Below are 22,868 nucleotides of genomic sequence, written 5' to 3'. Positions count from 1 at the left end.
ATGTGGAGCAATAGCCTCACTTGAGCTTCTATGAGGCAAATGCAGTCATATAATGGTAAATTACCACAGCTGTAGGGGAGTGTTTCAGCCTTGAGGCAGCCTCTGTGGAAGAGTGTGGATGTTTGCTCCATGATTCTGCTGCCTTTGTCTCCATGAAGGACAGAGGAGGAGAGAAACTACTAATACTTTCCTCAAATGAAAGTATCCCTGTATCAGTCAGTGTTCATCTTACCTTTCAAGATGACAACTTAACCAAAAGGTTATTTGTTTGGTATAAGATAGAATGACTATATGTGATTTATGAAATCCTCCAAGTGTATAGATTGATGGTCATGGTGCAAACAGGCACAATAGCAGCTTTTAGTTCCATGTAATTCATTTAGATGCAGCTGCTGGATGAGTTTTATTTTTTCTCATACTCCATACATTACCTTTAATTTTACTTCTTTGTGTATGTTTACATGTCATTGTTTTAATTTGACCAAGTATGAATAAATGTATTAATTAGTCTAAATAACATAAATAGACCATACATAGTGTGAGTCAAAACAGTAACACACTTAGTTACTGATAGTGTCCACACTCTCCATGGCGGAAACGATTACCATGCACAAAACACTCATTTAAATACTGTGGTTTGCGCCTGTTGTCATTTAGCGCAGTGGTTCCCAAACCCCGGTTTGTGCATTTTCCCAGCGCTGTGCAATTGACAGGCAGGTCCACAAACGTAAAAGAGTGAAAAATACACGACGCCGGGAAAAACGACAGAAGACCCGACAACTGCCAACAAGAAGAAAGCTGTTCTAAAAGAAAAACCAAGAGTCCTGTTTAATTTACGGGTTAATTGCAACAGGTGATTCATATGCTCCGAGCTCCACATGCATAATAAATGTGGGTACCGGCTCTCCGCCACTTCATCACTTCACATAAAACTTCAAATCTCCCTGCGTTCTGGGTTAAAGCAGAATATCCTGAAATCGTCGCAAAAGCACTGAAAACCTGCCTCCATTACAAACATACTGTATTATGTTTGTGAAGCAGAGTTTTCTGCAGCGACATGAGTAGACTGGACCATCAAGGACTACGGATGGAAAGTAGCTAGTACTAAGCTAAATCCGGTACAAGGCATCTCTTCTCATTTTGAGACTAATGTTATTTTGTACATTGTCCCTGATACAAATAAACTTATTCAACTAAACTAAACTAAATCACCCCCAGATGACTGACATATTATTATTATTCTTTTTAGGTAACACTTTACAATAAGGGTCCCTTAATTAACATTAGTTAGTACATTATTAAGCATTAATTAACTGTTAACAGATATATTAACAATCATTATTATGTATTACTTAGGATTAGGAAACACATTCATTAATTTAGCATTAATTTAGACCTCACAGGCAGGTTTCCAGAATGTCAGGCACATTTCAATACAATAAATAATCACAACAAACACTGTTCAATGCAACTATCTGAATCAGTATACATTTAAATCTATATCGATTGTCCCGTCGCATCTGATGACAGATCGAACGTGAACTGAATGTACTGTATTTCCGCTTGATGAACGTTATTGTGAACGCGTTCATTCTGGCGTTTGTGAACGGCGCTCTCTCTCTCAAAGTATGACTTTGTTCAGGAGTGTGCCAGATTTCCATAGAGCCTTCCAGGCAAAACACACTGTAAACAGGCCTTAATATGTAGCGGAAAAACCACCCAATCTGGCAACACCTATCAGCTGTTTGGATCAGCGGTGCATGGAAGAGGCAGAGTGATACAGCGCGTGGTGGAGCCTGTCTGTGTGGAGGAATACTGACCCAGCTGGTTAGTAAAAGATAAACGGAGGTTAGAGAGGGAAGTCCAAGTCATTTGACATATTTGAGAATTTTATAAAATAGTAACGCAATAGACTCTTTTCCTGGGAATTACTTTCATCACGTTGTAAAGTAGTAACTATAACTAATACTACTGGTTAAAACTGCTAAAATAATTGCTGTCTGTGGTTCGATATGGGCTGAAGCAATAATTTTGAAAAAATAATAGCTTGTAGCAACAAATTGAAAAAAAAAGTAAAGAAAAAAGAACTATGAACTAGTTCAGTTTTGGAACCGTGAACTTAGTTCAAAATTTTGAATTATGAACTATGAACTGAACTAGTTCATTTTAAAATTTGTGAACTGAACTTGAAAGTGAACTTTCCCAACACTGCTGGCAGTAAAGTAATGTACAATGCACCTGCAGTTTTTGTCATTTTCATGGGTGTGGCAGTGGTGTCATTGACAAAGTCTGGGACAGAAGCTATGGAAGTTTGCACCTGTACATTGAGGATAATCCTGGAATCCTGTGATCTTTGACTGGTGAACAGCTACAACACAGTCCTTGAATCTTCTACTTCTACTGCTATTACTACTGTTCTGGAATCGGTTATGATGTTCGAAGTAATCATGCACATGTGCAGATGTGTGTGGAAAACAAACTTGCTTATTAAGCACTAAGCAGCAGCAGGAGCAAGTAAAGAGGCAAATTTCACTAATATATCATCTCTATGCAATGTCTGCTGTAAATTTGAAGTTTGATCAGTTGGCTGCTTAGTTCAGTTTAACAATCTGTAAAAGCCACAGCATACCACTGAGTGTTACAAAAATGTATTTACACACTCAGGGATCCATAATTCACAAACATATCGTATTGCAACGGCCCCAGTTAAAAGCCATAGCCTGTCACCCTTAACTCTTTCTGTCAAACACGGGACTGCAGGTCATGTCAATCAGCGTGTGGGAGAGAGAGTGGGGTGGGGGTGGGGGGGGGTCTCGGAGAGTAGAGAACCAGAAGTTCTGTGTTGTTTAACTGTGAGCTGAGAATGTGCCCATTGTATTCGCTTTGGTGGAGTTAAATAAAACATCTACTCAGAAGATAAACCTTGTCTCAGACACTTCTGTGGAGCATTACAGTATCTATATCTTGCATGCGTAGGCAATCATCATGCAATGTCAACTCATAAAATATTCTAACTACACTAAAAAGCGGTGGTGGGCGGGGCACACTAGAATTTCTTGGGAAGGAAGCATGCATACTGTAAATCCAGTCCCAGTTCCAGTTTTCCATTTTTCCACGTTTTATATAACCATGTGTATTAATAATAGATTATTAAAAATAAGAATACACATAATAACATGGTTTAAAAATGTCTGTAGAGGGGTGTTTGTTGGTCGAGTGGTTAGAGAGTAAGTCCCATGTTGGCATATGCCTGAAGCGCTACCGGTTTGACTGACCGAGACAATCTTAAACACATGTAATTCCCCACAGTCTCTCCCCCTGCTTTCCTGTCTCTCTACACTGTTCTATCTAATAAAAAATAAAAAAAAATGCCCAAGGAATAGAAAGTTGAACAGTCCAAACAGTGAGATATCCAGTTAATTTGTTCCACGTATTTCCAGGCTACAATCAAAGTTTGCTGTGACAGCCATGAACTGTGACTGTGACTGTGGGAGAGCCAGCTACAAAACAGAGCTGTATAGATCATTTATTTGTCAGAAAGGCCTTGGTAATTAAAATAATTGCAAATGACACCTTATAAAAGGTTAGTCTTGTTACAGAGCTACTATCAACACTTCACTGAGGCTACAGTACATGATGCCAACACTTTAACCCAGAATGCCCCAATATATATGTACAGCTGCAACATTATGTCAAATGGAAACTATCAAGTTGCCATGTGCATCAGCTATTCTTGTTTCCCCACAACTGAACAATTGCATTTATATATAACTATGACTATTTCTTTTGTTTTGGACAATGCACCTACTCAAATCAAGTCCCTGTATGTGGAATGACTACTTAAAAGTCATGTAAAGCTTTTCTGATTCTTATTCTGATCATATTGCCTGATTAATGTGGTATCTTCACATTTTGGGATTTCCATTAGGATTTAGGAACAGCCTTGAGTAAATGAGTCTCTGATGTGATATCAAAAGAGGAAAATTAAAATTGTTTTGGTATTCTATTCATTTATTTATTTGTTTTGTTTGGTTTTTGTTGTTCACTTTGTACCACAGTTAATGTTTCAATATAAAATCATCACATTCACGTTGTACTGACCACTGTAGCTTTTTTCTGATTTCATAATATTCTGATTCAAAATTCAGTACAAAAACTGCAGCTCTGATGAATCAAATAGGTTCAGTATTTAACCCGTTATAAAAACAAATGTCACTGGTTAGGCTACATGTGATTGTGCCAAATGTTTCATTCAATTAGATTTTTTGGAAAACTGTCAAAAGACTTGTCTCATTTACATGACAAAATAAAGACTGTTGTCTTTTCAGCCTAAGAAGTTGAGAATTAAAACATGACAAGGCTCATCAGCCCTTTCAACTTTATTTACTTCTTTTTATTTCCACAAAGCTAATCTCTTCTTATTATATTATATCTTCTCCCTCTTTCCTAGACAGTGCTGTTCACACATGTGTACTGCATTTCATAGGCAACAATAATATTGGAAAAAATATATTCCATGATAATAATGACTTTAGCAGATCTTCTTTGGCTAAGACTTTCTTTCTGAGAGACATTAAATGCAACTACACGTCCCTGCAGGCATCTACCAAAATTCCATCTGTCAGAAATGAGGCTGACACTCCAGACGAGGCTTCATTGTGTTCAAGGCTGGTCAAGGTAATTTAGTGGATAACACCAGCAGCTCCGGTGGCATTGATTAGTGGCTTTCATGTGAGGGATTTCTGGTGCCCACAGACATTAAAACCAATTCAGGGCAGTTAGCTATTCTGGCTTGTCAATTGTGAGCTCTATCTTGGACTTTTGCCTCTTTGAATGTTTCATTAATTCATACTATAAGATCCTTCTGAGGATTAGTGTTCTTTTAAACCAAGAGCTGAACTAGCTTCATATTGAATTCCAGCAATGCCCTTTGACCAATAGATTGTGTTTTTCTATAAATGTCATGAGCTTGTGTATGATAAGCTTACCTCCATAATGAACTCTCAGTCACACTGTTGAGGTTGAAGTCAAATAGTTTGGTCAGCATCAAAATCACCTGCAAAATGGGATAAGCATGCAGTCAGTAAGCATACTCAGCATTCACTTCTATAAAACATCTGGTTTCATGATGGACAGTTTATAAAAATGGATGCAAAAGAACCACAAAAAAGCAGGGATGGGGAGAGGGCTACAGAGGTTTGGTACACTCACTTTGACAAAGACACAACCCCAGATATTTTTCCCACCTTCAGTCTGTCTGACCCAACTCATCCTCAGTCAGCTGACATTGTTTTTCCACAGCAACACAATGTAAAATCACAAGCAAGTTGTTTTAGGTGGAGCTTACTTTGTGTTGTATTAATGTACACTGCTATTCTTCTAATCTACTGTACTTTGTGTACGCTCCATGGGTTGTAATATACGTTTTTAACTTGAATGAAAGTGATTGAAACAACAGTGACAGGGAAACAGCCAATGTCCCACATCCTTGAGTTTTACAGGGGCATCTCAATAAACTAGAATAACATGGAAAGGTATTTCCAGTAGTTCAAGTCAAGAAGCCCCAACCAAGTAGGCCTATTGAGAGCATATAGATGGACATACTTTTCAGAAGGCCAACATTTTCATCTTAATTTTTTTTTTAAATACTGAATTAATACTGAAGCTAAATTGTCCACTGCCTACTGCAGCATGTGAATACAAAATCTGATTGGAGGAGCCAGCTATCTGTTAAAATGTTGTCCAGGTTAATGTTTTTGGCCATGAAAGGCCCTTCAGTTCAAGATTTCAACTGTGATCAGGCAATAAACAGGTGGCTGACCTGTTCAGATAGGGCATGGAGGGTGTAACTGCTATTGGTCAAATAATGTGAAATAGCATTAGATGGGGTAAGTAGATTTGAGAAGTACTTAATAAACCAACAGACAGTAGCCTGACAAACCAGACTATATCATTAAAATGTCTAGTCTGGCAACGACCGGTAGACCTCGGCTCAATCCAGGGGGCGGGATGAAGGCTGTCTTTCAAACTGCCTCTGCACGCAATAGGGTAGCGCTACGACTAATCAGAGCAAAGAGCAGGATGGCGTTAGCCTGACAAGCCAATTAAAATGTATGCCGTCATCGCGTTAAACCCGCCCAAGAACCTGCCCAAGAACTCTCTAAACAGTGATTGGTGAACACAAACGGTGTTTGAGACTCAAAGAGTTCCTACGGCTCGTTTCTAGACTGACCTACGGAGCAAATATATTTGCTGCCGCTAGGGTGCGTCTAGATTTCTAGGCTAAACAGACAATGCATTAACTGTAAACATATCACCAGCTATTTAAAATTTTTGGTTTTAAATAAACTGCAACAGCAAAGTGCAACAACAATTTAATATGTAACAACAATTACAGTTTTTTGTAATTATGCAGTGTTTATCCAAGGGTCGACAGAAGTTACGCACTACAACTTTAAAAGGTAACTTGCCCTTTTGGGGCCCCCTAATGGTCACGGGCCCCAAGCAGGTGCTTAGTTCGCTTATGCCTTGGGCTGGCTCTGCTTTTATGTCCTATATATGTATTCCCACTTATATTTCCACATTTCATTTAATAATTTTATTCTTTTAATGCACTACCCCATACACTCAGTTTGGTGTAATAAAGTTGGCCAGAGAGTGTTTTCAGTCAATCAGAGTTCTGCTTTGTGAAACATGATGCAGAATTTATCAGGAGAACAGAGACTTAGGAAAAGTCTGTTTCATAAGTTCATTTACATTTTAAATGACTGACGAGGAAAGTAAAGTCTTGTCAGTCATTACTGCCAGCAGGGACTCATGTAGATAAGTTGCACGCATCCCAGTGAAATGTAAGAGAAAAGACAAGTGTGATCCATGCCCATGTGCAGGCAGATGGAAGTGTGAAATTATTATAATTTGAAGCTTTTGAAAGTGATATTCATGTGCTGAGGGCAATGACTGCACCAGTATGGATGATTTATTTATTTATTTTTTAGATGGCAAAGATCAGGACTACACAACGAACATGAAGCTCAAGTTTCTCCGTTTTCAATTGGATCCCTGTACCATGGTTTGGAGTCAAAAGAGAGTCATGATTTCAGTATGAATGTTTTCGCTGAGAAAGTTATGATGTTGATTTTTGCTGAGGTCAGCTCTGTATGCATCTCAAGGATAGGGATTTGTAGACCATGATGCTTCACTCACAACGGTACTTGTGACAGACTTAACCTTCATAAAAAAGAATGCTGCTAACTAACAAAAGGACTGGATTGGACTTGTTTTTATATACTGTATAAGCTTTGCATACCTCTGACCATATTTTCTTCATCATGGGTGGGGGCATTGATCCACATGTTAACCCTTAGATGCATAAGTGGGGTCAAAAATGACCCCAGGGGTTGTTATTCTACAAAATCTTTGAAATTAAAAGTATTTATATTTTCATATCCCAGGTATTCCTCATAAAACATGTTTGTGACATGAGGCCATTTGTATTTTAAAAAAAGATTTCATTAATTTGAAAAAATTGCATTTTTTTGTATCACTACCCCACTCTTCCATAAGCGGGGTCAAAAATGACCCCAAGCATTTCCTATGGAATCTCCAAGGAACCTTTGATTCTTATCAACATTGACTGTCAGTATACTGTTACTGTCCCACTAGTATCGCTCTCCTCCAGAGAAGAAGGGTCTGGCTGGTCCGCCTATGATTCTGCGATCAGAGAAAAAAACGCTCAGGCCGTTTGGAATTTTTTTAACCAGTCACAATCGATGCGGTCGGCGCCGTAGCAACGGTGCGCTTGCAAAATATTGCCGGTTGGAAACTGGATTTGGGTCCGCGGTGTAACGACGGTCGGCAACCGTTGACGGATATTTCTTCTTCTGTTCAGTTCAAGACACGGATGTATAATAGATCCACTCATTGGATAAAGGTTGTAGGATACAAGGAAAGTTTTCTCCTCGGCTTGCAGCAGAGCAGAGTGACTGACAGACCTGTGTTTCAGACCAAACACTCTATAGAAGTGATTGCTGTCGGAAGATAGAACTATTTAAGACTTACAAACATTCCGCTTACTTCTGCTTTAGGGGCCGTGTCCACCAGACGCGTTTTCAGCGCTCTGGGCGTCTATTTTACATTCAAACCCTATTGAGTTGGGCGCTCACAGCGCTCAGCGCCCTCGGCGGTAAAACGCCCTGGGCGCTTGCTTCTTTTTGTCGCGGCGCTCAGAGCGCTTCGAGTTGAAATCTGTTCAACTTTTAGAACAGCGCTGCGCTCGTCAATGTCACTTTTCACCGCACTGACCAATCAGAATCAAGAAGGGGCGGGACTTACGTTACCGACAGCAACACAACCGGAGACGTGGCTCGGTTTATATCATGACCCACACTTGTATTGAAGGTAGGCCGACCTCAGGGTCCATGTCAAAAGCTGCTGCTAATGCTATTGTGTATTTCTGACACTCGTTGTAGTGTTTACATTAAACAAGGCCGGAACACGGAAGTGTCAGAGGATTCGTTTTGTAACCTAGCAACAGCGGCGTTCTGACGAGGGAGAGAGAGAGCGCTAAGCGCTGGGAAAGCAGCGCTGAGAGCGCTGTCAGAGCTGAAAGCGCGTCCGGTGGACACGGCCCCTTAATGTTAGCTAGTTTAGGTAGCTAACATTACTGCATTTGTTGTGTAGAGAGTGAGACTCTTAATGTATTTATAATTTGTGTGTGTGCGCGCGCATGTATGTCTACTTACATATAAATGCAGAGACATTTACTTCATGGCTACGTATTGATTCATAGAGTATTTTTGTGTGCCATTCAAACATTGTCCTTATTATGTTTTCTCATCTGAAGTATCATGGCCTCTATACGTAGGAGGCCAGCTAGGATTACTGAGGACCTTGCCCGACAAATGAACCTGCTGCACACAGTGAGAAGAGAGAAGATGTTTGTGTGTTTCCATATGTGTGGACAGTGTCATGGTCCCCAGATCTACTGAATGTTCTCTGTTCGTCCTCCATAGTCAAACAGACAGACGGACACACAAACAATGGATTTTGACATTTTTTGATATCTGATTGATTGTTTTGTTTTGAGCTTCTCAAAGCTCCTCTTCCCAGTTCGTCAAACAAGCTTGAAAAATAGACTTATTTAATTTTTTCCGGGACAATTTCGCATTTCGGGGCTTCAGTACAAGACGGGCATTACTTACGAGCAGCATAGAGGTATTTTGATGTTTTTTGGTGTGTCTTTTTGTTACGAAGACAGTTGGTATCCATTTGCAACCGTTATGCACTGCTACGCCGAGACCCCCTGTAACTCAGAGAAGCCACGGATAACTCTGAAACTTCTCCCAGCCCTTAGTCGACATGAGGGTGAGTAGATAATGAGTGAAATTTCAATTTTGGGTGAACTATCCCTTGAAAGAGACTTGGAAATTTTTAAAGAACTCATTGAGCATAACACAGGAATGTCTTGACTTGTTCCTCACAAGGGTGTGTGAGTTGGCAGTCAGTAGTGATGTAGATGCATGGACGTAGCCCTGGGCATGGGTCCCTTAATTGGACCACAGCAGCAAAGTGGGACAGCTACCGAGGAATATTTTAACTACCACCATGCCAAAAACAGTTGTAGAAATCCACAACAGAAAACATATCTGAATATTTCATGATTCTTTTTTTGTGCTTCTTGGTACTGAGATCTCTGCTTACTTTGGAACAATGTACTTTGTTTCAGAATGGTAGTGGTGTTATGTGAGCCTCTGCAAGGTACAATGTTAGGAGTGGTTTAACATTACTTTGAAGTACAATAAATACTGGGTCATCTGTTGTGAATACTTAAAGGTACATTGTGTAAGAATTACTCCCATCTAGTGGTGCGGTTGTAGATCGCAAGCAACTCTGTCGTATTTTTCATGCTGCATTCACGTGAAATCGGTTAGATGGCAGACGGACAACAGCCGCTGCAGGTAACGGCGTAAACAAGCCTTTATGTAAACAAGTGGTCTGTCAGCACGAGGCAAAACAATACACGTGAGTGACAATATGTTGTCATGGCGATGTCGTATTGTTGACCTGACCCACGTTTTACCGGCCTTCTCTCGACTTCTGTGACTAAAATGACATCTGGTTTGTTACCGACGGCCGTTTTTCCGACTGCGCCTGAATGCAGCATTCACGTGCAGTCCTCACAGTCCTCACTGCGTTACCGCGGTGACTTTTCACAGACGCCACCTCGATCTGAGCCGACAGCTCCGGGGTCTCCGCTGAGTTTCCGTGGTTTCCTACCGTCGCGCTGCCACTGAACGTAAAAACATGGTGACACAACATGGCAGCCAGCACCGAGCTTACCCGCTCCATGTAGATATGAATGATATGAACGGTAAATTCAGAGCTGAAAGGAACACTTCAGTTTGTTGATGGGGGTAATTATTGATGAATGAAAAACAGACTTTTGAACGAAATAATCGATTTTCGTGAATAGATAACAGGAGAACTTACACAATGTACCTTTAAATGTTTAGTTTTATGTTATTGTTGTCCTTCTGAGCATGGGCTAGTTGGGAAAAGGACCTGCTACCTAAGCTTGTGATCATGAAACCGTATCACCACCCAGTCATGCATACCTCTAATGATATGATATCCAAATCAACCTATTAAACATTCCATCAGGAGCACAGACAATATTGTGTATTCAGGTATAATAATGTATGGTCACTGTCAACTACATAAATTCATTATGTACATTAAAATTCCATGCATAATTACCTTATTATAAACAATAGATTACATCATCGGCAACACCTTATTGAGTCAGATGATCTGTGATTGCATGGTAATCACTTTAGAGGCCAAGTGTCCTGACTCGGTCCGTGACTGCTGTGCCAAACATATGAGCCAATTATGTAACTGGTAAAATCAGTTCAGACAGTAAAATATGTGAGCAGCTACAGTATAGCTGCACCTCATTGGTGGGATTGTTCATGAGCCTGGGTCAAGCCTTGCCTTTTCATTTATCCTGGATTTCTTAATTCATCTTTTGTGTAATAGCCTCCAGATGTTTAGGTGGAAAAGAAACAACTCAAACATCGGCACCACCACAGGAAAGCCGGTTAGCCAGAGAAGTGGGAAAGTGTATGAGAAGAACTCAGTCAGTTCTCGAGTCTCATCTCTACTCCCCAAGTGATTTATGAACCTTGAATGGTTTTGAGTGGAAGTCACCTGCAAAAGATGAGGAGTAATCTGTTCCTCACTATGTGAATGGAAAGGTGTGTCATTATCCTGACATGTCCAATTTAAAGTCATCTTTCCTATTAATGTGAGTTTGCTGAGTGTGAGTTTATCTCAGACTCTGATTTCAGGCTCTGCTCACTGCAGGCTATTTCGACTATTGCAAAACGGAACTGAATTTTCATAAAGGTTTTGTTTTGCTTTGCTTTTTTGTGAGTATAATCTCCAACAGCTCAGTATTGTGATGTATTGCAGTGGCAACTCAAATTGCAAGGAACGTTTGAAAAAAATAGGCAAGACAACCTTGTATATTAGATTGCAATAGTATATTTTACAGAACAAAAAGTGTCTTTTAATATACTGTTGGTGTTTTTTGCAGTAAATGATAGTAAAATAACAATACCTTTGTTTTTTTTGTTTTGTTTTGTTTTTTGTTTGCTGATTCCGAGCAAATGCATCTTAGAGTTGAACATGTTCTAATGCATTTTTAGTTCATTTAAAGCAGTAGTAAGCGATCCAGTCGTTTTGGCTAACTTCCTGTCAGCCGATGGAGTTAGCAGTCCCTGCCCTCGTCCCTACTAGGGATGGGAACGACACGGGATTTGGATTGTCGATTGTCGAGGCCCATGTGTCGACTTTTTGTCGAATTGTCGGGTTGCACACGTGCTTTTGTTGTGGTTTATTAACGCTGCTGTCGGCACGAGCGGACGAGGCAGCACGCATTCGGTTTCTTTCTTTTTTTTTTCTTCTTCCGTGCATGTCCGCGGTCCTCTACGAAGAATGCAACCATTGCATCCACCTGTTTTGCCCGTGGTTTTGCCCTTTTTGCGGAACCGGACTCGTCATCAACAGCACCATCACCTAGACTGCAGGGAGCCCAGACAGCTGATCTCTTGACTAGAATAAGTGGATTTGTTTTATTTAAAATATTTTATTTCAATAGGGGAAAAGTGGCACTTTCTGCTGTTTATTTGAATAGGAAATATTGAAAGACAAAATGCAATTTACACATGGAAATCCCACAAGCCCCGCCCCCTCGATATTTCGACACTCCATTTTTTTTGTCGAGGGGAGCATGTGTCAATTTTTTGTCGATTTGTCGACAAAAAGTCCCATCCCTAGTCCCTACGTCACCACATTCACGCGCATCCCTTGGCTGCACACACAGAGAGGACCGCCCCTTTATGCCGTTCTCTCTCCTCATTGGATAAAGGTTGTAGGATACAAGGAAAGTTTTCTCCTGAGCAGAGTGACTGACAGACCCGTGTTTCAGACCAAACACTCTATGTAAGTGATTACTGTCGGAAGATAGAACTATTTAAGACTTCTATTAAAGGGGACCTATTATGCTTTTCCAGCTTTTCAGACTTTTATATATGTTTAAAATGTTGGATAATGGTTCTAGAGGCCATGGAAGTGTCATATCCTGAGGTTAATGCATTTGGAGGTAAACCCTGCTAGATAATTGGGATTTCTCTGCACACCTGTTACACTCGGTTGCGCTGAGTTTTTTTTTACATGAGCTCGCGTCTACGTCATGGCGTGCCGGACTCCCCTACATGGTCATGCCGAGGTCTCTGCTCCAGCCGGCCCCGCCTCCTCCCATGCTGCTCTGTTGTGCCTGGTGTCACAGCGGACTACTTCCTGCTTCTTCCCTGCATGTTTTAGCGCTGTAGTGTCACTTTACTAAGTTTTATTTAGAAGTTTACGCCGACGTTTCATGTAAGTGAAGCTGTACCTGTGTGAGAAGCGACGTACCGCCGGGGCGACGTAACGCTGGACCGCCAGAGCACCGGAGCTCTGGAGCTGCAGCGGCTCCTCACACAGGCAGAGCCCGTCTGCAGGCGTCCTTGGCCGGGCAGGCGTCCGTGCTCATCGCGGTAGAGAAAACCATCGCTAATAAACATACCCGCAGGTTTTTTAGACGTTTACCGCCGTGTGGTTAGTCTATTTAGCAGAATGTTGGTCTCATTGATGAAATCTTGTGGCAGTTGAATTAGTTTGAATGAAAAGTGAAGCTGTGAGAAGGAGGAGGAGAGGAGCAGTGCTGCTGTAGTCTATGTGCACAAATCACCTCATTTACATCAATAAATAACTGTTTTACAATGAACTGACCATTCTGCATATATTTTTAATTTATTTTATATATTTATTTTTGCATTTTTATATTACATGTTACATGGTTACAGTAGCCTACATGGCAAAGACTACTCTATACCATCTTTGGTTAGGGTGAGAATAGGTCATGGGCACATTTCATTACACAATGTAGACTGGTCAGATGCAGACTGGAGATCTGGCAATTTGCCTACTGCAGATTTAGCTTTTGTTTGCATACTACATTTTGGCCAAATCAGTATAGGTAGTAGTAGTAGACATCGTCATGGTAACGCAATGCTGAGGGAGTGGTTCATTTGCATTTAAAGGGAGGGGCCACTGAAACAGACCGTTTTGCAGAGCCCTGTTTTTGAGAATGCTGTGATGTTTGATCTTTGGGGTATTTTGACCGAAGCACGTCACAGACATGTCTTTAAGACACCCAGGAACTATTTTAGTTTGTGCAAAAAGGAGCATAATAGGTCCCCTTTAACACAAAAATTCCGCTTACTTCTGCTTTGAACACAGTAGTGCATATTTGATCAGCAGAGCTTCCATTGCAGTCTTATAGAGCAATGGCCTCTGGTCGTGACGCAACGGGAAAAAATGTTGCACTACATCGTAAACAAGACGTACCAGAAGAGATTCAAACTAATACATTTGTCTATTATCCAGGCACCTTGATTAGTTGTAGGATCGTGACCCAGAGGGAGACAACTCACTGTCACTGTGTAGGGGAGTTGTTAGTCTTCTGAAGGGAGTTGTATCTGACTTCACTTCCAACAGCACTCCCACGCCACTGCTTTTGAAAGCTCTTAACAAGGTTTCTTCCATGCATACTACCATGCAGTACATTGCACTACCTAATGTGGCTCCCTTTAATTATTCCAAACTCATTACTTAATCATATCAGATTGATTCTAAACACTCCACTGTAAATATTCCTCATTCCGTTAACACCCTCTAGGTGCACGGGATGAGGGAAAGTGGGTCAGCCCGAGTCTTCAGGGAAAAACAGAGGCAGAAACATCACATTTTGCTTGGAGCATAAAAGAAGTAAAGCAGCACGGAAACTCACAATCTATTTACTTTGTGACTGGAGGTGTATTTAAAATGGATAAAACTCAGAAGAAGCAAGAAGAGGCAAGAAAATCTTCACAGGGAGTGCTGCAGTTTCGGTTTAATATCGTCTATAACAGTTGTGTTGTGCCCTTATACTTCTCTCGCTCAGGAGCTGTGTTTCATTTTGATAATGCTGAGTGAAAATCCCCAAGGACATTATGTGGCTATACTTTGATAGTCATCTGAAGAACGCCGTGCAATGAACCCACTACACAACGGTCAAGTGTTATAGCTTGGGTGAAGAGGAGATGTCGATCTGTTGTAAAAAAAAAAAAAAACATCTATTCACATATTGCATGCGACTGCTGGTACATTTTTATCTCTAACTTTGCATTGGGTAAACAATAATATGTTCAGGGCAGGCGATTCAAACAGATATTTCCTGTGTGTTGAGTAAAATAAACAACCTCAGTCTACACAATTTATATCTATTGCCTTCAAATCATGTGGCATGTTGCGCACAGCCAATACCCAACTGTTTCCCCTTGGCCTGGCTGTCTTTGATATCCCTTCAGGTTATTGAGGCAGCAGCCAGCCAGGGCACTCTATGACTTGTGTGACTTTGTGAAACAGTTCCACCACCATGGGGTTCCTTTGCGTACAAGCATAACCGATGCACCTTGGGTAGTGGAATTACATTGCGGGGTTGGGGTTCCTGTGATCAGCCTTATTAAGTATGCACTAACATCTGTAGCCCCCAAAACACTGGAAAACATGCGGTGCACTCTGCAGACCTGTGACTGGCTGGCTTTTGGAGCATTGTTGTGGAGGTGTTGTGGAAAATAACCAACAACTAGTAGAAAAGGATTAAGCAATTCAGGAAGTAACTGGGCATTTTCAGCATGGGGAGAATTAGCCTGGGGAATGAATAACCTTAAATGTCCGGTCTAGACCTTTGCATGCTAATGACTGACCAAGTCCATTTAGCTGCCCAGCTGGAGGCTGAATTCACACTCGCACCACGCAGCTTCTCTTTTTCCCTGTATTCCCTCTCTTTCTTGTTCACCCTTAGAGTATTTCTCTCTCCCATCACATCTCCAACACCATTTTCCGCTACAAGTCTACATGTGTGCTGCAGTATGTGATAGTGTGGGGTGAAGGTGAGGATAACAGCACATTATGTTGAACATCTCTGAGTCATTCTGCTGTGTGGGATGGGGGTGTATAGGTGAACATGAGGGAGCAGTTATGCTTTTACCTATATGAATGAATGAATGATTTTTTCATTTTCGTGTCATGCCACCACTGTGGCCCATCCCATATGAGATTACAAGACACAATAACAAATACAAAAACAAAGACTAGACAGTCCATCCTGTTGGTGTTACCTGCCACACAGGTGTGACATAAATAAACAACTTAAGATTACTTCCAGTACTCAACTATATATCGCTCTTCGTCTCATTGCCCAAGCCTTTTCAAGAAATAAAGAAAATGCAAAAATATTCAAATGAAAAAGAAGTTTTAGCTTCTCAGCATCGTCTAACCACACAAATTCTTTATTTGGATCTACTTTACTAAACATTTTTTGTCTTATAGAGTCATAGAAAGGACAGTAGAACACAAAATGAATTTCATTCTCCACCTCTTGGATGTCACATAAATTACAAATTCTATCGTCTTCTGCTGTGCCAACATACTGTATCTGCCTGTCTCGATATGAAGACCAAGAATACCAGCTCTCAATTGAGCACACAGGGATCTTTTCTTTTTAGACAAATTATACAAAACATAGTTTTCTGGGCCAAATACCTGTTATATTTCACAGTAAGTACGCAGTTTTGGTTTACCCCAAGTATCTAATGCCCATCTATCTTTACTTTGTTGAAAAATAATTTCTTTTAATACATTAATCTCAACTTTCTCTTTGTTATAATAATGGTCTTCATATCCAGCTATCAGCAAGATGTCATACTGTATGTCCCTATCTCATGCCCCATTGGTCAGAGTGTCCCACTCAAAGATTTTTCTTGCAATCCTGTAACGATTTAATTCTAGTATCCTATAAGTATGTTTGTGTGTGTATCTCTCACAGCAAACACTGCGAGAGTGCTCTGGCTCCAGATTGTAGATGAAGCCTCTAAAAGGCTGAGGTATAAGCTGGGTGACTTGGCTTCATTAGTTGAAGGGCAGTGTGAGCAGGGGCCCTTCTGTCTGCCGCATATGGAGACGACATGGGCAGTCATCGGTGAGTGGCTCTGTCAGATGGGCTTCCACTGAAAAGTGCATATGCTTCATCACTGACCATTCCAATTAGGCCTGCAGGCTTCCCCTACTGTAAATGCTATGATGACGCCAGGTTCTCTCCATGAGGACCAGCACAGATGGCCTTTGGACAGACACATGAGTGTGAAGGCAACAGAGTGATACAGGATGTAGCTGGTGGTTGTGTTACAGATTTTAGAGTAGAGATGCAGTGATTGACAGATATTTTACAACACTGTTGTTTTAGCCTTCGTCTTGGTTTCTACTGCCATCTATGGTGTTCGGGGCAGTTTTGACCCATGTTTTAAATCAGCTGTAAAATACATTAAAAACATTTTTTTCATCCAATTTGTTTTTCTTCTCTTGGTTACATTGTTAGGCTCCTTATCCATGAAAATTATGTTTTTAATATTTGGTGTGGGCCTCTGGGCTTTTTTTGTCAGTATACCCCTTGGCTTCAATGTAACCTTCCTCTTGTCAGCTTTCTGCTACCATCTATGGTGTTAAGGTTGGTTTTGACCCGAGTCTTATCAGCTGTAAAACACACAAAAACAATTATTTATCATCCCATTTGTTTCTCATCTTTTGGTTACATTGTTAGACTTCCTTATCCATGAAAAGGTTGGTTTTGCACTTATGATTTCAGTTTGAACTCTCATTATTGTTCTTATCGTTATAACCGGGTCAAAATTGACCCTAACACCACAAATGTCATAATTTTAACCAGTGCATTTTAGAATTTTATGAAAAAAAAAAAATTTGTTTTATTTTGTTTAAATTGAGGTTCCTGACAAAGTCAAAAAGCCTGCTATAAATGCTATAAACAAATGTATGTGGTACTTGTGTGCATGTAAAACCTGAAAACGGGTCACTGGTGACCTGAACACAAGAGAAAGGTTTTGGACCAAAACAGATTCATCTTAGGACCAATAGAATAAACATTTCTTACGTTGCAGCTTTTTAATTTGATTTGTAGTGCACATCTGTGTGATACGTAGTCTGATACATGTGTGTCTAACATACTCCAAGTCCATTCCACATGAAACAATCACAGACATACAACAAAAGAAATACAACTTGGGGTTAAGTCTCAAGATCAGCAGTCATCACTGCCTGTTCCATAGGGTTAAATCAAGGACAGTGATCTGGGGGTCACCTGGTGGGGCTTTTAGGAGCATTTAGGCTCACTCCTTTTGAATCAGACCCAGGCCTTTTTTGCTTCATGTCATCCACTCTCTATTTGCAAAACTATCTTGTCTCTGTTCCTCTCACTATTGTCATATGGCAATATGACAAGAGGTAGGGCAGTCAGAGACCTGTCCCAAAGTAACTCCATTACTGTCTTGGCTCTTTGGTTTGGGTCACTGCTGTGCTGAAAGGTCAACCGTCAGCTCCGTATCTGATAGTATTACTCCATACCCACAGCATGATGCTGACTGATGGGTTCTTGGCTACCTCGCTGACCAAGCTCCTTCTTTCATTTTGGCTGGACAGCCAACTGTAGGAAGAGTCCTGGAGGTTTTCAAACTCCTTGATGAAATTAAGGGTATAAAGTGTTCCCAGGGGCACAGTGGCATCTACACAATTAAAGGGCATTTCCAGTCATAATGGATGTTTACCTCAGATATCAGGTCACCTATATCAGTTCATTTCATACCATACTCCCAACTGCAGCGTGTGGACGTTTATATTTGTTTTTGTTCAAGAATATAATTTTTTCAATGTTCATTAATGGGCTCCAGACTAATTTTAAAATTGTTCTGTGGTCACAAGTAACGTCCTTTTGACCATCATTTAAAGGGACAACGAGGAGTTTCTATTTGGTTATAAAAACGTCTCACGTTGGATGAATCTCCGCTACCCACACTTGTTAATGGACCCATTTTCGATAACGTTTTGTCTCTATCGTTATTTTGTTATTATTAGTGGTGGCGGAAATGCTGGGTGAGCCAACCAGCGTTTCTTTACTTTCGGTTTCAGGGCGAGTCATGAGAATAACGCCGCCGAATCGCTGTTTATGGTCGGAACTACGACGGTATGTGATCGTCTTCTAACCTCTGACTTTAATTCTTGATGAATGAAAACATGAGTCTTGCGCCGGTCAAAGAATTTCACGGTGCGCGCAGAGGCTCATAAATGTAGTGTGAAAACACTTTGCTTTTCCAAAACTCCACGTTGTCCCTTTAAATTTAAAAATTCACTTTACCATTAAATTAAATCAGAATTTGGAGTTACCGCGGCTTCCACATTGTTCCTTTCCGAGAACAAACGCCTCATGGAGTCCCTCTACTGTTGTGTTCAAATGCATCCACATGCTGCAGTTGGGAGTATGGATGGTATGAAATGAACTGATCACAGGTGATCTGAGGTAAACATTGATTACGACTGTAAATGCCCTTTAATTGTGTAGATGCCACTGTGCTCCTGGGAACACTTTATACCCTTAATTTCATCATTGCCTCACCAGATTTATTAATCGTCTAGAGGATTCCTGGCTTGATTATTGTTCTAACATGCAGGGTGACTTCTGTGTGTCCGTTACACTATGTCCGATCTCTTCAATTTGCCACAGGTGGACTATAATGAAGTTGTATACACTTCTCAAGGATAATGACAAAACAAACAGGAAACATTATGTAGAACCACTGCCAATACTTCCAGATATTTCAGAGATTCAGAAATATTATCCATTCAGTATTATCCATATAGCATCAACTGCACATAACTACATACCGACAACCAACCAAAGAGAAAACATAATGATGGAGAAATTTCACATTCAAAAATGCCCAGATGCTAGAGGCTTCTGTAGCACAGACTTTCCATTCCATCAGAGAAGTTCATGCCTGATATATCATTTCAACACAAAGCACTCAGCAGCAGGCTTGAGGGTCAGCTCAGCCCCTGGCTCCACCGTGAGCAACCGCTATCTTCCAGCCACACTCAAACACAGGTTTGGAAACAGACTGTAAATCTGACTCTGTGGGCCACCGTATTTAAGTTGTTACTTTTCCAAATCTTTTTGAATTAACTGCAGTGGTGCAATATACTGCAAATGAAATCTCTTCAGTGATGTACTGCTGCCACTCTATGTAACTACACTCCTCACCGGTGAGACTTATGTCTTACACTGCTGTTACCTGCCACTGGATCACGCCGTCGATTACTTGGATGACGGCTGAAGTGGCTGACATCAATAATGCAATAAAGCTTATGGTAGTACTTATGGTATCCACCAAGAGAGGGAAGAAGGTGTGGACCAGCCTTGAGGCAGCCTTTCAGCGCTGCCGCAAGAGAAACACAGTGGAGCTACTCCAGAGGAGCCCGCAGAGAAGACGAGGAGCCTCCTGCTGTTGGCTTCTCACTCTGACTCAGATGACAAAATGGGTCTTAAAGGGATAGTAGCATTTTTTTTTAAAAAAGTGGGGTTGTATGATCTACAAATAGCCCCTACGTACTTTAATTGCAGTAGAAGACTCTCTGCACTCCTCCCGTTAGCAACGCCAGCCCATATCCCTGCCCAGAGATTTACAACATACAGTGTTGTGGACAGACCCAAAGAAATGGCCTATTTTCGCGGCTTTTACCTGAAAAAAAATACACAGTTCCATTGTTCGCATTAATATAATTTTTTCCAGCCCTTCAAATGGCAGGAAAAACGCAGTTTTTATTTGGACCTAACCAACTCACGTATCCCTCCGCACAGGGTTAGCGCCTGCCGATCAGCAGTTGGTTAGGTCCAAAAAAAACTGCGTTTTTCCTGCACTTTGAGGGGCTGGAAAAAATTATATTATAGCGAACAATGGAACTGTGTATTTTTTTTTAGGTAAAACCTCTTTTAGGCCACGAAAATAGGCCGTTTCTTTGGGTCTGTTCACAACACTGTATGTTGTAAATCTCTGGGTAGGGCTATGGGCCGGCATTGCTAACGGGAGGAGTGCAGAGAGTCTTCTACTGCAATTAAAGTATGTAGGGGCTATTTGTAGATCATACAAACCCACTTTTAAAAAAAAATGCTACTATCCCTTTAAAAGAGCTCCGAGTCTTTACAAAACATCAATCTATGCTGCCTCAATACTGTATTGTACTGATGATCTGTGTTGCCTTACTAATTTTTTATTCTATTATATATGTATTGAAGGCATCTAAAATAAGATGCCGCTGCAGTAGATGGTGATGCTACTTAAACAAACTGTGATCTACTGGTTTGGCTGATTGTTTCGTGCCAAAAAGCCGCACCAAAAGCTCGCCAGCTCCAACCTGGTCTACTCTCGGCGCAAGGAGGAGCACAGCCGGCGCACAATGCCGCACACGTCACGAAGACCTCACAGGCAGGTTTCCACAGTTCCAGACACATTTAGTATGGAATACTTAATCACGACAAACACTATTTTATGCAACTGATGGAATCAGCACGTAAATTTATATCTATATCGATTGTCCCATCACATCTGATGTCAGATCAAAGGCGGTTGGCACAGGCAATGGAAACTCAACCTGACTGAATTAACACAGATCAAAATGTGATGCAAACTAACGAGTTCACATCTCTCTCAGCCAACCACAAACAGCCTCGGCATCAGAGAGTAATTATATATTCGGCATCTCTCATCTCTGACAATTAAAAAAGAGAGAGAGAGAGAGAGAGAGAGAGAGACATGGGCTGGCCACAGAGCTCAGCAACACGTCCTTTACGCACAACTGCTTATGATTTCATCCCCGGCGCAACGCATGGTATTTGTTTATCTTGTGTGCACACTACTCATCTTTATTACACAGGGAGCGTCTTTATTAGTGGAAACAGCCTCCTTAGACAACTTTTGCTCACCATATTCGGCGACTGTGAGCTTGGATCTCTCGGACCAAAACATCAGTTTCCTCCTGTAAAATGTTTGGCCGTCTGGCGTCGCTGTCTCCCTCGTCCCTGTCGAAATATAAAATTACAAAATTGCAGTGCGCCTCGCCTGCGGCTCATTTAAAGGTAAGGAGAAGAGCTCATTTGATTGGTGAAAATCTGAGTCGGCTGTGTTACCCGCTCATGCCTTCTCTCCAAGAGGGAGGAGAGAAGAAAATAATGTAAAATAAATAATGTAGTGTTAGCCATAATGTAGTGTTAGTCATCCAAAGTGGAACCTCAGATCTGCGTGAAGATCGGCAACAACTATGCTTTAGGTTAGTTTTTTTTTTTTTTTTTTTTAAATATCAGTATTTTCCTTTAATCAAAATATGTCTTTGCTGCAAGCAAACACTGTTATCTCCTGTGCTGATAATGGTAATTGTCCTTGGATGGAGGAGAGAAAATATCATCATGGATCAAAACTCCCAAACATGCGTATACAAACAACAATTACTATTTCCTGGGGCACAAGAAGACAGAATAAACAAATATGAAATGCTGAGTATTAGCACACATTCTGAAGCTCCCCCCAAAACATAGAATGTGCTGCGTTCACGTTCTGTAGGGCTTTATGATCTATTTGTTTTTCTCATCTCTCCAGGGCACAGATCTTTTGCACCATTTCATTACTGGAGAAAACAACAGAGTGATCCATGCACAGATGACAATGCATATTCAGAGACATAAATATAGAACTCTGCACACAGATGCATTTAGTCAAATGCTTTGCATTTTACTGTTCATCAATGAATTCATTCTGGAATGAAAATTCACAGAGGAAGAAGCGGTGCAGTACACACATATAATGATGTAAACAAGTTTTACTTGCCAACATTTCCAGATACCTCACACTGTCAGACTCGTGGGGGATCACTGAGCCAGGAACTCTCTCTCTCTCCTCTCTGTGGATTAGCCTGTCACATCTTCCTTTGGAAGAGTCACCATTTGTGCCTATTTCTAGTATAAAAGTGAAACATACCTGGGAAACAGGCTTGTCAGCTTCCCATCACAAATTTAAAAATAACATATCTTCATCGAGATCAAAATTAATCAAGGTCTGTCATGTGCATGTCCCAGGGAGGTGACATATGTCATGGTGTAGTATTGTTAAATCAATCCTCTGTGGCCTCATTTAGCCATAGTTTTTAAAGTCTTCATTAAAACACAGAAGCTGTAGAAAACTACATTTTAAACATGCAGCCGCAGTGTGTTATGTTTTCTTGTCAGTGATTATAATCGCATTCTGCTTTTTTTTTTTTTTCATGTGATAACAGAAAAACATATACATTTTCTATTTTCAATTCCACTGGAGCAGATTATTTTTGGATGT

The 22,868-nt window shown here is 40.9% G+C and overlaps 1 protein-coding gene across 8 annotated transcripts in view; it reads right to left on the bottom strand.

The window, feature by feature from the left end:
* Positions 1 to 22,868, bottom strand: part of sorcs1 (sortilin-related VPS10 domain containing receptor 1) — a 204,973-nt gene that overhangs the window by 92,938 nt on the left and 89,167 nt on the right. For all 8 annotated transcript variants that reach the window (XR_015037089.1, XR_015037055.1, XR_015037115.1 and 5 more), the window contains exon 2: positions 4,989 to 5,056. Coding sequence is in view for 5 of the 8 variants with exons in the window: in XM_085789434.1 (XP_085645560.1) it covers positions 4,989 to 5,056 (68 nt within the window). In the remaining 3 variants the exon portion in view is untranslated. The remainder of the gene's footprint in view (positions 1 to 4,988; positions 5,057 to 22,868) is intronic.

The sequence above is a fragment of the Trachurus japonicus genome, chromosome 1 (genome assembly GCF_045865225.1).
Source record: "Trachurus japonicus isolate A0001 chromosome 1, Traja_1.0".
NCBI lineage: Eukaryota > Metazoa > Chordata > Actinopteri > Carangiformes > Carangidae > Trachurus > Trachurus japonicus.
The sequence above is the reverse complement of the archived record's forward strand: the minus strand, read 5'-3'. Positions and strand labels throughout refer to the sequence as shown.